The 16,505-nt window shown below is 35.1% G+C and overlaps 1 protein-coding gene across 8 annotated transcripts in view; it reads right to left on the bottom strand.

The window, feature by feature from the left end:
- Edem3 (ER degradation enhancing alpha-mannosidase like protein 3) overlaps positions 1 to 16,505 on the bottom strand; it is a 68,648-nt gene that overhangs the window by 27,540 nt on the left and 24,603 nt on the right. For all 8 annotated transcript variants that reach the window (XM_074047258.1, XM_074047260.1, XM_074047261.1 and 5 more), the window contains 5 exons: positions 12,520 to 12,654; positions 9,496 to 9,601; positions 4,416 to 4,513; positions 2,999 to 3,124; positions 2,732 to 2,815 (listed from right to left, as the gene is read on the bottom strand). In XM_074047258.1, coding sequence (XP_073903359.1) covers positions 2,732 to 2,815; positions 2,999 to 3,124; positions 4,416 to 4,513; positions 9,496 to 9,601; positions 12,520 to 12,654 — 549 coding nt within the window. The remainder of the gene's footprint in view (positions 1 to 2,731; positions 2,816 to 2,998; positions 3,125 to 4,415; positions 4,514 to 9,495; positions 9,602 to 12,519; positions 12,655 to 16,505) is intronic.

The following is a 16,505-nucleotide window of genomic DNA, read 5'->3' as shown; positions in this document are numbered from 1 at the left end:
TTTGAATTCAGGGCTTCACACTTATGAGACAACTACTCCATTGCTTTGAGACACATCTCCAGCACTTTATGTTCTGGTTATTTTTGAGATAGGGTCTCACATTTTGCTCCCACCAGTCTGAAACACTATTCTATTTTATGCTTCCTGCTGCTGTTGTGATGATAGGTGCATACCACCATGCCCAGTTTACTCAGTTGACATCAGGTCTCATGAACTTTTTTGCCTGGCATGGATGAGCTCCTCCCACTCTTAGCCTCCCATGTAGCTGGGATGACAGGTGCATGTCACCTCACCTGGCTACTGGTTGAGATGGGGGTCTCACAAACTTTTTTGCTGGGGCTGACCTCAAAACATGATCCTCACAATCCTTCTCAGCCGCCTAAGTAGCTAAGATAATAGGTGGGAGCCATCAGCACCTGGCTATAATGTTACATTTCTGGAAAGTCCTTAAGTATGCTATTAAAATCTTGTCACCATGACCAATACCACTCCTAGGGATATACCCAAAGGAATGTAAACCTTTGCAGCATTATTCACAAGATCTAAGCTATGGAAACAGCCAAGATGCCCCACTACTGATGAATGGATTAAGAAAATGTGGTATTCACTCTTGGGGATATACCCAAAAGACTGTGACACAGGTTACTTCAGAGGCACCTGCACACCCAGGTGCATTGCAGCACTAGTCACAATAGCCAAGTTATGGAAACAGCCAAGATGCCCCACCACTGACGAATGAATCAAGAAAACGTGGTATCTATACACAATGGAATTTTATGCAGCCATGAAGAAGAACGAAATGTTATCATTTGCTGGTAAATGGATGGAATTGGAGAACATCATTCTGAGTGAGGTTAGCTTGGCCCAAAAGACCAAAAATCATATGTTCTCCCTCACATGCGGACATTAGATCAAGGGCAAACACAACAAAGGGATTGGACTTTGATCACAAGATAAAAGCGAGAGCACACAAGGGAGATATGAGGATAGGTAAGACACCTAAAAAACTAGCTAGCATTTGTCACCCTCAATGCAGAGAAACTAAAGCAGTTGCCTTAAAAGCAACTGAGGCCAATAGGAGAAGGGGACCAGGAACTAGAGAAAAGGTTAGATCAAAAAGAATTAACCTAGAAGGTAACACACATGCACAGGAAATTAATGTGAGTCAACTCCCTGTATAGCTATCCTTATCTCAACTAGCAAAAACCCTTGTTCCTTCCTATTATTGCTTACACTCTCTCTTCAACAAAATTAGAGATAAGGGCAAAATAGTTTCTGCCAGGTATTGAGGGGGTGGGAGGGAGAGGGAGGGGGTGGGGGGCTAGTAAGGGAGGGGGTGGAGGGAGGGGGGAGAAATGACCCAAGCATTGTATGCACATATGAATAATAAAAAAATTTAAAAGAAAGAAAATGTGGTATTTATACACAATGGAATTTTACTCAGCCACAAAGAAAAACGACATTTTGTCATTCACATGTAAATGGATCGAACCAGAGAACATCAACTTTAGTGAAGTTAGTCAGGTTCAGAAGGTCAAAGGCCACATGTTTTTTCTCATATGTGGAATATATATCTAATACAAATACCAGCAATATTATGAAAAACAGGTCACCTAAGGGGAGTTCACCTATGAGAGAGAGATGGGAAAAGAAGGAAGTTAACAAGGTGAATATGGTTGATATACTTCCTATACAAGAATGAATACAGAATTTTTAAACTTGCTGAAATCACCATAAGGGGACTAAGGTAGAAAGGAGAAAAACAGAGGAGATGAACCTATTCGAATTATAAAACATACATACATAGAAATGAAACAAGGAAACTCCCTGTATAGCTATCTTAAACAAACAAAAATGTCATTTTGTTTCTTACAAAAATGAAGAACAGGAGGGTACAACAGGTCCTGTTGGAGGGGTAGTACCAGCGCAAGGTGGGAGGTAGTATGGCTAGGGTAGAGGAGGGTAAATATGGTGCCAATATTGTACATACATGCATGTAAATGGAAAAACGAGACCTGCTGAAACTACTCCAGAAATGGGGAAGGGAGGATAAAGGAAAATAATGGAGGGGGTGAATTCAACTATTATAAGAACTTTTGTAAATGTCACAGTGTACCCCTAGCACAACAATTAAAAGAAAATTTTATAGTGTCAATCTACAAAGAATATTTATTACTAATACTATATATATGGAAGAGTATTTCTGTCACCATGAAGATTTGACTTCCTCCAAATTTCCAGGAAGTGTGTGTGACCAGCAAAAGTATAGCTAATGCATATAGTTTCCATCAAACAAGTTTTGGCAAATAAACAAGATCTGCCTAGCTGGTAGGTATATATAAAAGATAAATGAAATAGTATTGTATGGGGGGGGGGAGGGTATAGCTCAGTGGCAGAGCACTTGGCACACACAAGGCCCTGGGTTTTGTCCCTGGCACAGCATACACATAAAAAAAAGAGAGAATGAGAATTCTGAGATGGGGTAGGTTAGAAAAGGTTGAGAAACACTAAATTGGGGATTATCTTTACATAAAATTAATACAATATCAACATTACCCTAAATTAGATTTCTCTTAATGCATGTAGAAAAGCAAAAACATACTAATACTATAAAAATCAAAGATAAATACCAGGAAAAATGGTAAACATATCTTTAGATGATATTTTCTACCTTTAAAGTAACAATTTATAGTATATATGCAAATGAGCATCTCTAAGATTATTTGCTTACCTCTGGAAGAAAGTTGTGCTTTTTAATGACCTGATATAACATCTCATGAGTCTCAATAGCAGGTCTAATATCCCCCTTTAAAACCTAGAAGTCAACAACAACAAAATGACCTATATGAGTTCATTTTATCTCTAATCATTAAACAGAAATGCATACATAATACAACTTTGGAATGTGACTACATTTTGTTGTTTAATTTTAGAGATCACAAGTATGTTTAATTAAAATAAATGTATATTACTGTTAAGACAGTAGAGCTCTTTATACCTGTAAACCCGGAAAAAAGGCAAGCAAAGCATCCATCCAAGTCCGAGCATTCAGCATTGGCTTGTGGATATGCACATCAAGAAGAAGAGGTGGCTGGCTAATGTACCTCATTATGGCATTGTAGTGCTGAAAGAGCACAATAATGTGGTCAGCAAAGGAAACAACTTACCACTCTACACACATCAGAGAGCACAGTGAAGAGATTAAGCCTCAATTTCTATGCATTCATAAATAAACTCACTGTCAACTAACTATGTAAATATTTAAATTATCTTAGACGGAAGAAATATATCTAAAATATTATATTCCCTTACATTCTTTAAGTCAGATACAAAGGCTGGGGATGTAGCTCAGGGTAGAGCACTTGCCTAACATATGCAAGGTCCTGAGTCAATTCCCAACACCACAGATACACACACACACAAAATCATAACTCATACAAATAAGAGATCTAGTATGATGTTAAACTGGTTCAACAGGGAATCTAAGGCCAGGTATGGTGGCACATGTCTATAAGCCAAGTAGTACTTGGGAGATCGAGGCAAGAGGATTGACAGTTTTGAGGCCAATCTTGGCTACATAGCAAAGTCTTGTTTCAAAAGAAAATAAAGACAAATGCATAAATTAAAGATTATATTTAATATGGGACGTGCTGAGGGGAACAGATCTGAACACCCTCATCTTCTGTGGGACTAGCCCGTGGTTACACTTTAGTAGACCAGCAATGCTTAGGCCTCTTTGGAATACAGCTGTAGGCTTCTCTATTGCAGAATTAGCTTTCTTCTGTAACCAGGAAGTTTGGACCCTTCTCAGCTGACATGATATTCTGGGCATACTACTGTTGAAACTAACATGTAGTTGCTGTTACCACTTGGTCTGTTATCCCTGCTTTTTATGTTCTTAGGAACTCTTTTTCTACTTCTTTTACCTTCTTCTCTCTCCTAGTATTTCTCAGCTTTGAAAACAGGATGAGTTGTGTTAATGAACCAACAAAAATAGTTGTCTGTCCTAATTCACCCTTTTTTTTTTTTTTCCCTTGGTGGTACTGGGAATTGAACACAGGTTGCTAGGCAAGCAAGAACTCTACCATTTGAGCCACACACCAAGCCCTCAAGAAAATATTATTATAATTAAATAATATATGTGATATTTTAAAGTATTCAATCGGTAACTTTTTAGGAGGTTTGGGGACTTTTTTCCCATGGTAGTAGGGTTTGGCCTCAGGGCTTCACACTTACTAGAAGGCTTTTAGCCTGACCTTGTCCAACATCATCAGAGAACACTGATGAAAAAAAAAAAAAAAAGCCACACATTTAAAGACAAACTATTTTTAGATTGTCACTTACGTAACTGAGTTTCTGTCAAAACCTGGACTCAGAAGAAACTGGCTATAAAACAGAAAATTGGGTAAACTTACTGTGTTAAATCTTTCCAGAAAACTGTCATCTCCAAGCAAGACATAGGCTTTCAGCAGATACTCATAATATGAATCAATCCCTGCTCCAACTCCACTGTCTATAGAAGATACATATAAATATGATCTTTCATTAGCCAAGTCTTAAAATCCTCTGTAGAGTATTAATGAGGGTACTAGAACAGCAACAATGAAAAATATGTTTGAACATGAAACTGCTCAAAGCAAAAGTTACATTTACAGAAATATTAGCCCTATTATATGACTAACAGTTCCCTTGTTGACATCAGTTTGCTTAAAAAATTAAAGTGCAAAACTGTTTACCAATGTCTTCTTTGAAAGAAGGTATTAGCAAAGCACAGATATATGGAAGACAGAAATAGAAATAATAGTGACTTAGGTAACAGGAACTGTAAGGATATAAACATAAGAAGGATAAAAACATAAGAAGGGTAAAATAGCTTTAAAAAGGAAAGACCAATATGTAGCAATTAAAAACAAAGATTTTAATTGAAAGGACTCAAAGAATACCAAAAGAGAGAACAAAACCTGTATCTAAAACTAAAGTAACATTTTCAGAAATTTCTTTCTTTTTTTTTTTTTTTTTTGGCAGCACTGGGATTTCAACTCAGGGCCTCACACGTGAGTCACTCTACCAGTCCTTTTTTGTGATAGGTATTTTTGAGATCAGGAACGGTTTGCCCAGGCTGGCTTCAATGGCGATCCTCCTGATCTCTGCCTCCTGAATAGCTAGGATTACAGGTACAAGCCACTGGTGCCCAGCTCTCTCTTTGTCTTTGATATTTATATAATCTTACAGAAAGAAAGAGTTGATCATATACTAAGGCATTAAAAATAAGAATGGTATCACATTTTTTAACAGGATAAAAGAGGACAACAGAGTTATATTTTCCAAAACTTGAAGGAAATAAGTTAAGCTGAAAATTATATACAGCTAAACTATCACTGAAATATGAGAGCACAATAAAACTATCAGGCATATAAGGCTCCCACAGCTATTAAAAACTGCTGATAACAGTTGGGGATGAAATACAGTCATCCCTGAGTATCAGCAGACAACTGGTTTTTATCCCTGTGATACCAAAATCTAAGGTTGCTCAAGTTCCTTACTAAAATGGTGCAGTATTTGCATATAACCCATGCACACCCTCTCACACTAGGGTACATGGTTGTTATACTATATTGTTCAGGGAATAATGACAAGAAAAAAGAAGGCTGTACATGTTCAGTGTAGATGGAATTTTTTGTCCATCTGTAGTTGGTTGAATCCATGGAAACAGAACCCATAGATACAAAGGGTTGACTTAAGAGACAAATCCAGATGTTATAAGTGATGAAGTATAAGTAACTACTTTGATAAAGTTGTCTTCTTTAAATAGACAGAGTATGAGGGAAGAAGGGGAGGGGGTGGGAGAGACAGAGGGGAGGAGGGAACACTAAGACCAAAGAGAAAACAAACTCTTAATCAATAAAAACTAAATATTGATATAATATCAACGTAACTGTATAAAGGTGGTGCTGAGAGACACAGAGACAGAAGAGCATGCTAATGTTTATGTTTTAAGGACATAGATACAGGTAGCAATTCAAACAGAAGGACTGGTCACTCTCATTTCTCTAGAGATGGCCCACTTTCAGTCTATTGAAGGTGTATTCCTTTCATAATAAACTTTACTATCACTTTCAAAACACAACAAAAGGATTAAGGGTCAAGTGTGATGGATCGCACCTCAAATCCCAAAAGGAGGTTGAAATAGGATCATGGTTCGAAGCCCAGCCTGGGAAAAATTTAGCAAGACCCTATCTCAAACACAAGCCAGATGTGGAAGTACATGCCTATAATCCCAGTTACTGAACAGGTAGAAGTAGAAGGATTGCTGTCTGAAGCCCACCCAGGCAAAAGTGAGACCCTCTCTGAAAAACTAAAAGCAAAAGGACCGGGGTTTGGTGCTAGAAGTAAAGCACTAACAAGCGCAGGGCCCTGAGTTTAATCCCCAGTAATGCCAAGAAAACAAAACAAAAAAACCCATTAAAAAAGAAACACAGAAAAGGTGTGACATACTGAAATAACAGTAAAATAGTATAAAAAAGTCTAAATATACTATAAATATCAATAGTAAATAGACTCAAGTCAACAATTAAAAGACAAAGCTGACCAAATTAATTTAAAGATATGTAAATTTTACAAAGAATACACTTTGTAACATAAGCACCTGCAACAATTGATGTAAAAGAATGGGGAAGGATGTGTGGGATAAATACAAGATGAAGTTGAAGCAGCTATATATTACTATCAGATAAAATATACTTTCAGACAAAGTACTAGAAATGGAGAGAGTCACTTCATAATGACAAGGGGCTCAACTAAGAAGAGAAAGCAATCTGAAACAAATGCACCCAATGGATCAAATACATATGTAAAACTATAGAAAGATCAGGGTTGAAATTTCATCTACCTTTATTCTTGACAGGTGAAGCAAACAGAAAATCAGTAGGGTTCACACATTTTTAATAACTGGGTGGGAATATAAATTAGCCCAACCACTGTGCAAATCAGTATGGAGGTTCCTCAGATTAAAAACAAAACTCCCATATGATCCAACTATACCACTTCTGAGTATACCCCCAAAGTAATCAAAGTCAGCACAGAACAGATAGCTGTAAATCCCTGTTTATCATGCACTGCTCACAACAATCAATGGATGAATGGATAAAGAAAATGTACATGTGTATACATACACACACATCATGGAGGTTTATCTAGTCATAAGAAGAAGGAAATGATGTCATGTGCAGGAAAACAGAAGACACTGGAATTATCACATTAAGTAAAATAACCCAGGCTCACAAAGACAAGTATCACATTTTCTCTCATATGTGGAATTCAGCGGGGAAAAAGGAGAGGGGGCAGAGGATAAGAGAAGGTACCAGAGAGGTGAATATGATCAAAGGACATTATACACATTATGAAAATGTCATAACAAAACCCATTACTCTGTACCATTGTGTACACTAATAAAAACAAAATATAACTTGAGAAAACTGAAATATAGAATTCTACATACAGCAATTAGAAAAAATTTTTTCTTAAGAACAAAGTTTTTACAAAAAGTATGTTCTAGACCAAAAGGAACACTTCAATAAATTTCAAAGGTGTCACACAGACCATAAGCATTATATGTAATATATAGACATATATATATATACTTTTTATGAAAACAGATGCAATACACTTTTTTATAAAAAGGAAAGCAAAAATCAATGTAAGAATTATGACTATTCATATGCAGATTATAGATCTAAAACAAATTAGCAATATTTTGGGATGCAGGTCACACTAAGGGGAGGTTGTGCACATGAGGGAAAGGACAAGGGAAGGAAACTAAAACTTGAATGTGGTTGATGTGCTCTTTGTATAGAAATGAATATAGAAATCTTAAACTGGCTGAGGCCACCATGGGAAGGGAACTAGGGAGGAATGAAGAGAACGAGAGGAAATGAACCAATTTGGGTTGTAAGACATATATGCATGGAAACAACACAACAGCAACAACAGCAAAAAAGAATTATGGCTACTTCAGTTGGGAGGATGTAGAGGTGTAGAATTACAAAGATAGGGGGAATCTAGGCCCAGATACAGCAGGATGCTGGGAAATAAGTCACTATTGTGATGAATGGTCCACTAGCGGTGCTTATTAAAAAACTAAGTAAAATGGGCTTGACCAGTGATAAGAGGTTTGTGTCATATGTCAATGACTGATTAATTCAAAATTAATTACTATTAATTTATTTATACCTGAAGTCCAAAGTGGTTTTAAAAAAAACTGCAGGGTGGAGAATGTGGGGAAAGGCCATAGGGGGATGAATATAGTACAAATACTGCGTACACATGTATGAAAATGGAAAACTGAGACCTGTTGAAACTATTACAGGAATGGAGGGAGGGAGAGATAAAGTAGAATGATGGAGAAGGTGAATTCAAGTATGATATATTTGATATACTATAAGAACTTTTTTAAATGTCACAATGTACACCAACCCAGCACAACAATAAAAAAATTTTTTTAATTGCAGAATTCTAAAGTTGGTTCTTTTTCAGGAGCCATTTAGATAAAAATCAGAAAAAAATTTTATAATATCAGAGGCAATATGATTACATAATGTTCAAATTAATAATTATATGTTTTTATTTATTTAGATTCGGCAATTGTTCTTTATTTTATACTTACACAAAATAAGCGTTTTGGAAAATAGAGAAATGTTTTAGTCTCATTAAGAATACTGTAGTATATTTCCATTTCTCAATGCTTATTTTATAAGGGAGTTTTAAAACATAAAACCACACTCTTTACACAATATTATATTTGCTCATATAACACTGCTACATGTTTATTTTCTTGCATCAATTCATCTTAATAACTTAATATTACAACACTATGTAAAGTAATTGTATCAGCTATTCTGCTATTGGTGGTCAGTAAGACTTTCTCAGTATTAGCAATAAATATGTGACGAACACTGTTGGGAACAATTAATTTTCTATAGTTCATATTACATTCTCAGGCTAGATTCCCAGAGTCAAGTGACTCGTCAAAGAGACCAACATCGCATTAGTGAGTACTCCTTCATAGTAAGAACAGCACATGCCTGCCACCATCTAAGCACTTCACAGGGACTAATCACCTCTCAGAAGAACTCTACTAAGCACTATTAATAGCCTCACTTTACAGGTATGTATAATGAGCTGCACAGAAGTCAAACAACTTGCCAAAGATCACATGGCTGGAACTCCAGCAATATGGCTCCAACATCATAGGGCTACTATGTTACACTTTATTTCTGGAGATAGGAAGAAAATAGGGATTTTGATGCCATCATTAAATCCACCCACTAAATGACAACTTGATGTGAAATGGCTGAAGTACTCCCAAAGAAATTATCTTACACCTGTAATGCTATACAGACCAAGGCATCAAGCAGAATACTATTCCAAAGATTTTTTTTAAATTTCCAACCATTCTGAGAAAGCAAAGGTTTGATTTCAAAAACCCAATTTACATACCTTTTCGTACCCAATCTCCAGTATGAATATTGATCGTCACACCCACTAAATTACTACTTCGCTGTCTTTTTTCCCAGAGAAAATCAAGAGCTTTCCTTGCATATTCCTATAATTAAAAAAGAAAAGCATACTTGAAGAACTGTATGCCTGGCAGAAAGGAAACAAACAAATTAAAGCCCCAGAGGATATTTTAAGAATTAAGAAATATTCTTAAAATGACCACTTCTAATATAAATTTCCTTAAAGTCATATCTTGGCTCTTTTTCAGCCAGTCTAAGAAGGACTCCAAAAATGCTATTTAGTGTGAGTGATCTCCCTTGAAAACCATCTATGTTCACCTACTCTTGTAATACAGGTTCACATTCACACACATGTATTATTACATTACATTAATTGTGGACATAATTAAGTGTACTTGTTAAAGTAATTTCTATTAGTGAAATGCAAAGTAAAAATCTCCTTAGAACTTATTTAGAAAACCGGAAGAGAATTTCAAGTTGGTACGCTATCTTTGAAGCAAATCATTTTAGTTGGGTATGGAGGATGGCAGTCCCGGGATAGCCCTGGCAAAAAGTTCATGAGACTCCATCCCAACCAATGGCTGGATGTGGAGGTGCACTTCTTTCATCCCAGCTAGGAGGGAAAGCACAAATTTAGAGGATCAGATCGTGGTCCAGGCCAGCCTAGGCTTAAAGTAAGACCCTATCTCAAAAATAACCAACACCAAAAGGGCTGGTAGAGTGGCTCAAGTGGTAAAATGCCAGCCTAGCAAGCATGAAAGCTCAGAGTTCAAACCCCAGTACTGGTAAAGCGCCTGCCTGGCATGCGCAAGCCCCTAAGTTCAACATCCAGTACTCCGAAAAGCAGTACTTAGCACTTGCTAAGCAGGTGTTTTACCACTTGAGCCATGCCCACAATCTTTTTGTTCTATTTCTTTACCCAGGTTGGCCTAGACTGTGATCCCCTTATTTTAGACTTCCTGCTATAGCTGGGCAACAGGCATATGCTATGCACCCAGCTTTTTTCTATTGAGAAAGAGTATCACAAACTATTTTTTGCCTGGGCTGGCCTGTAACTACAAGTCTCCTAATCTCAGGCCACCGTGCCCAGCTATTGGCTGAGACGGGGATCTCCTGCACTTTTTGCCCCACAATCCTCCCAAGCTCAGTCTCTCAAGTAGGATTACAGGTGTAAGCCAACGGTGCCTGGCAGATCTTAGTTTTTAAATGACATGCAATTTTGTAAGTGAAAAGTTGGTAAATCAAGTAGGCTATTAAATATTTATTTGGAAATACCAAACTTATAACCTGATGGTAACTTTTTCTTTTATTCATTTATTTTTATCTATTACACACTAAATTTAAAGGATTTCTGACCAAATCCTTGACTTTGGATAATAAAAATGTTATGCAAGTTTATAAATTTCAATGCATGAAAATATTTAGCACTGTAGAAATACTACTTTAAAAGAAAAAAATCATTAAACCAAATTTTCACTTGTAAGTTTAAAAATAGAGTATAAAATTGTTTTTAATTCTGCATTCATGAAAACCTTTGTTTTTAAACAAAGCAGTTTACAACTTTAATTAAATAACAGAATTTCAGAGCCAGAAACCTTGTTACAGACTACATTTCCCTCCTTATTCTTATTTTACAGCCAAAAAAAACCAGGACAAGTGAAATTAAAGATTTAACTAAAGTTTAAAATTTAATTACAGGTCAACTAATGTAAGAATTCAGTTCTCTTCATATACTAGAATAAGACTTTTTCTGACAAGGGCCAGAAAGTAAATATTTTAGGCATCTGAGTTACATTGTAAATGGTCACAGTTTCTCAACTCACTGTGGCACAAAGTAGTCATAAACAAAAATAAGTAATTGAGCATGGTTGTATTCCAGTAAAACTTATTTTAAAAAAAGGCAGTGGCTGGATTTGGCTCACAGACTGTAGTTTACCAACTCTCTAATATATCAAGGCTATGTCAACTACATCAGGTTGCTTCCCTGAAAATAAATTACTATATATTCAAGAAATTTTAAAAAATCATGACTTTCAACAGATTTACTTTAAAAAACATGCAAAACATCCCAGCAGAAAGTATGTGAGGTCTGAGTTCAGAAAGATCTGGATCCTAACTCCAGCTCTACCCATGCATCCACTAGCTGTGCAGGCCTCTTGTCCCTCTTTGAGCCCCATTTCCTCACCAAAACTGCACTGATATAACAGAGAGGTTGTAGTTCATGTTAAAAAGTATGCAAAATACCTACATTGTTATAAAGGGAAAATATTAGTCAGTAAGGTATAGGATAGAAATTTAAAAGATTAACCAATTGAACATGGTAAATCTGTTCTCAAGACATTTGAACATATAGACATACATACACACAAAAACCATTTTGCTTGTTTTATTTTTTTATTCAGATTCAATATTTTAAATGTTGGTATATATTCCCTATTTCTGGTCTTACGATGTGCACCATCTGTTGAAATTTTAAAAATTCACCTAAGTCATACATTTGAAAACGAGGGTACTTTGTACAACTCTTACACAATGCTTAATTTATTTTTTAAAAAATGCCAGACATAGCTAGACCGCAATGTGGAAGGTATTAAATCTTTCAGATAGTGAATAACATTTCCCTTGAAGTAAACAAATTTACAGATTAGCTGTCAATCAAGAGATGCACACAACATTTCATTGCTTTAGGAGCCCAGTGAACGTTCAGTCACAAACATGGAATTTCATATAAGACTTCTATATCATGGAGCCATTAAATTTATGTAATACAGCTAAACAATATTCTTAGAAGTTAAAATTTTACTTTACAGTTTATGAATAAAATGCAAAGTTGTATTTAATGTAGCTGTCTCATGACCTGTTTTTGACAATTAAAATTTTTTTAACAAAATTGAGATAAAAAGTTAATTAAAATAACAGCAATCCTAATAGTTAGCCAGTAGAAAATAAATATAAAGTTAGCTATGCCCAATACCCAGAAGATCAAAGACCATGAAAAGCAAACCTCAAATATTGTCGCTCCTGTGAATCGACTTAAAGCAGCAAACTCAAGGATCAAGGTACCTGCACAAGCTGTACAGGTATCTGTCTCAGTTCCCGTGCGAGCTTCCGGTTTTCTGATGCCAAACTTCAAATTAATCTAAATACAACCAAAACGTTATCATTAGCAACTATCAAGAGATAAGAGATTTCTGGAAAAAAATTACTTTTCAATCAAGACTCTTTTTTTTTTTATCAAATCATGAACACAATTCATGAAATAACTCAACAATGAAATTCAATCTGATGATCTTTGTGACTTTCCAATGGAAATATAGGGAATTTATTCTAAGTACATAATCTTTATGGGGCAAATAAGCATCTATTTAGTTCTTTCCTTGATGCACATCATCATAATAATAACACAGAGAACAGAGAAAATACCTTCCATAATGATTTTGTTCTCTAGACAGTTCCAACGAGTTAGTGCAAGAACAGTAGACTAGACTTAAAAGGAATTAGGTCTGAGATTTTGTGATAAACCAGTACTACATTAAGTAGCACTGCAGAGAGAAAAAACTGATTCCGAGAGCATGAATTTTAAAGAGATTAGAATTTTAAGTTCTAAAATATAAAAAATATTGCCTTGTTGGCAGGTGTTTTTTTCAAACACGTATTTTTTTTCTTAATCCAGCACTCAAAAGAGGTATTTCTTTTGTAATTCAAAGAAAAAAAAATAATACTATAGTGTGAACTTGGATGAACTAGAACTAATCTGCCCAGAGCTAATTAAAATTAGATTTTTTTTTTTGCTATATTGGGGATAAATTTAGGGTGTCAAGAAGAGTACTAGGTAAGCGCTCTACCTTGAGTCATGCCCCCCAACCACAAAAAAAGGAGGCACACACTGAGGATTTAAGATAATAAAATATTTTTTTAAATCAAACAGAAAACATCATGTGTATGTTTGTTCTTGGGTTATTATTCAAACTTTTATAAAGGAAGCTCAAATAAATTTGTAATTCAATTATCACTGGGTATACCTATTACCTTAATCAATACATCCTAGGAACTTCTAAACAAATACTCACTCAACAACAAACAAAACAAAAGTGAAATGTAAGTAAGACATACGGTATCTGTTGTCTTTAGTACTGCCATTTATCTGTTAATAGAATGTCACTTAAGGTATTTCCATGGCACTACCACTTCATCTCCACTCAGAATCATAATTTTTTTCACCATTTGTTCTTCTGGATGATTAAGTAGTTTTAGATACTTCTGCACAATGAACAAGAATGAGAAGTATCCCCTGACTCCTTATGCTGTCTGTATCCCTATCTAAAGATCTATAATTGAAAGCTGATATTAAGAATAATGAGCCTAAAATGAAAGAATCTGTAATTAAAATATTTAAATATATTAATTACACTAAGGTAAAATATATTAATTTTTATACATATTTGCAAAAGAATCAATAGTAACAAATATTTTCTGGTTAGTTCTGTTAATTACTATAATCAACTAATCAGTATTTATTAATTATCTACTATGTAGGAAATATTATGGCAAGGTAAAAGGAAACAAATTTTTGCCTTCAAGGAGCTTAAAATCCAGACAGAGTAAACAGGACAGATATGAAAAGAGAGAAGAGAGTTAACAACGGAAAGTCATAGATAAGTGCCAAACAAAAGAAACTGACAAAAAAAAAAGTAAGACTCAGAAGAGAAAATATCACTAGATTGGAGTAGTTATGAGCTAGGAATGGTGAAATCAAGAGTAGTCATGAGCAAGCAAAAGCAAGATAGGAAAGAATAAATATTTAAAAACACTTTGAATAACTGAAGTTTTAGTATTAAAATATTTAATGTCAAAATTTTTCAAAAGTATTTAAGATGTTCATGCATTGAATTAGTCTTTATGTAACTGCTACAAAGTTTTATAAAAGGACTACTTAACACAACTATCAGTGCTGTCAGATCATTTTAATCTTGCAGCCTGAAGATAAGTAGAAGTAATAAATTTTAAAAGCAAAACCAAGATGCATTCTTGTCCCTAGGAGACACTACCATTTCTACAAGACGGGAAGGAAAAGTCAATGCTTGTTTTTGTTTTCACTTAGGGGCATCCTCTTGTTGACATCTGAGGTAGAAGACAGTAGGTTCCTATTCTCCTGACTAAGCCTCCAATGCCTGGGCAGAGCGAGAACAGGTTAACAGTTCCCATTTATCACTGTGGACATTACAAACAAGGAGCTTATTGCCTTACTTACTTGAAAGGCTTAAAACAAAAGGAGGTAAAAGTGTAATAAAGGCGTTATATTTGGAAGAAATTAGAACCTTTGTGAGAGTCACAAAGTGAGTTTTTAAAAGGACACATTTTTACAGAGAGGTAAAAGAATTACCTACACTACATTTACCTACATTATTTATTAGCTATACTGAAAAATCCTTAAAGTATGTATAAATTACAAAGGATTTTCTATGAACCCTATATTTTATAGATATAATCCATTCAAATTTAACAATAAGATCTATCTGAAAAGCTGGAAAGTTGCTTTTAACTAACTTTAAAGAAACAAAATTTTTAAAGTTTTTAAAAATGACCATTCCTGGCTGGGAACATAGCTCAGTGGAAGAATACTTGTCTAGCATGTGGAAGGACATGGGTTTGAAATCCATCACCACAAAAAAAGAAAGAAAGAAAAGAAAGAAAGACCACTGACACTTCCTTACAACAGCATTTCTGCCAAGCAAAATCTTCTGAGTTCAAAACATTAACACAAATTCTATAAATGATGTGTGATGTCTAACAGAGACTGATTACACGCAGTTATTTACTAAGTACATCCAAGGAAGGGTGATGAGGAGACAGTTATTTTCTTCTGAGGTCCTCTCCAAAAAAATATTTAAAAATTTTTCTTGGCACTTCAAAAGATAAGGAAATAACATAGGTTTCTTTGCTTGCTATAATGCTCATAGTATCTTGTTTTGATTCTCTAAGTGTTTCTCCTGTTATGGTAAAAGTAAAGGAATGCTAGATTCCTCAAGATCCAGCACCTCTATTTATAGCAAAAACTAAAAATAGTTAGTAAAAGTAAATTCGACTAAGTAAATGTTGATATATTGTTTTCAAATAACTTTTCTCCTAATTTTAATTGACTGGGGGAAAGTGATCAACAAATTTCAGTATACTAATAAGCAAAGAAATTCTCATTAAAAACCATTCCATGTTTTCCTTATGAAATTGGCAAACGAATGATAATATTCAGTGCTGGCAATAGTACAATGGCACTTTATGTAACACTGAGGAAGCCTACAAGTATCTTTCTGAGGAACAATTGGGCAAAAAGTACTCAAAGCCTTAAAATGCACTCCCTGTTCTGTGACTTATTTCCTCTTCTAATAATTTATCTGAAAGGAGAAAAGAGAAATGTATAAAAAGATGTATATAAGGATGTTCACAGGACAACTATTTAAAAGATCAGAAACTGGAAATTTAACTAAGAGGTTTAATTTTAGCCTGCTTCATTTAAAAAAAAAAACCAATTTAGTGGTCATGACCCACTAAATTGATGGGTAAATCAATGCGATGTGATTGCTGGTTTGAAAAGCACCAGCCTATACCATGCTACCTCATCAAAGGTGATTTCCTACTACAGACAATGAGCCTTACTTGATTTATATTGGTAGAGAAGTTATGTCAGGTAGTAGAGAAGGGAGGCCTCAAAGCATGTAATGAAATTAAAAAAAAAAAAAACTGGGGTTTTGGAGGAGCACTATAGATTATTTCAGCAGAGAGGGAAAATGATTTCACTGGGGTAGGATGGGTACATGAAGAACATCAGCAAGTCTATTACCAAACTACATAACAGGTGATCTACCCCTGGAGCCACTTCCCCAGCCCTTTTTGCTATAGTTATTTTTGGGGCAGGTTTTTGCTTTTCTTGCCCAAGCAGGTCTGGACTGCAATCATGTTTTGTATCTCCCACATAGCTTGGATGACAGGTGT

The sequence above is a fragment of the Castor canadensis genome, chromosome 11 (assembly GCF_047511655.1).
Source record: "Castor canadensis chromosome 11, mCasCan1.hap1v2, whole genome shotgun sequence".
Classification (NCBI taxonomy): domain Eukaryota; kingdom Metazoa; phylum Chordata; class Mammalia; order Rodentia; family Castoridae; genus Castor; species Castor canadensis.
This window is presented reverse-complemented; position numbering and strand designations above follow the sequence as displayed.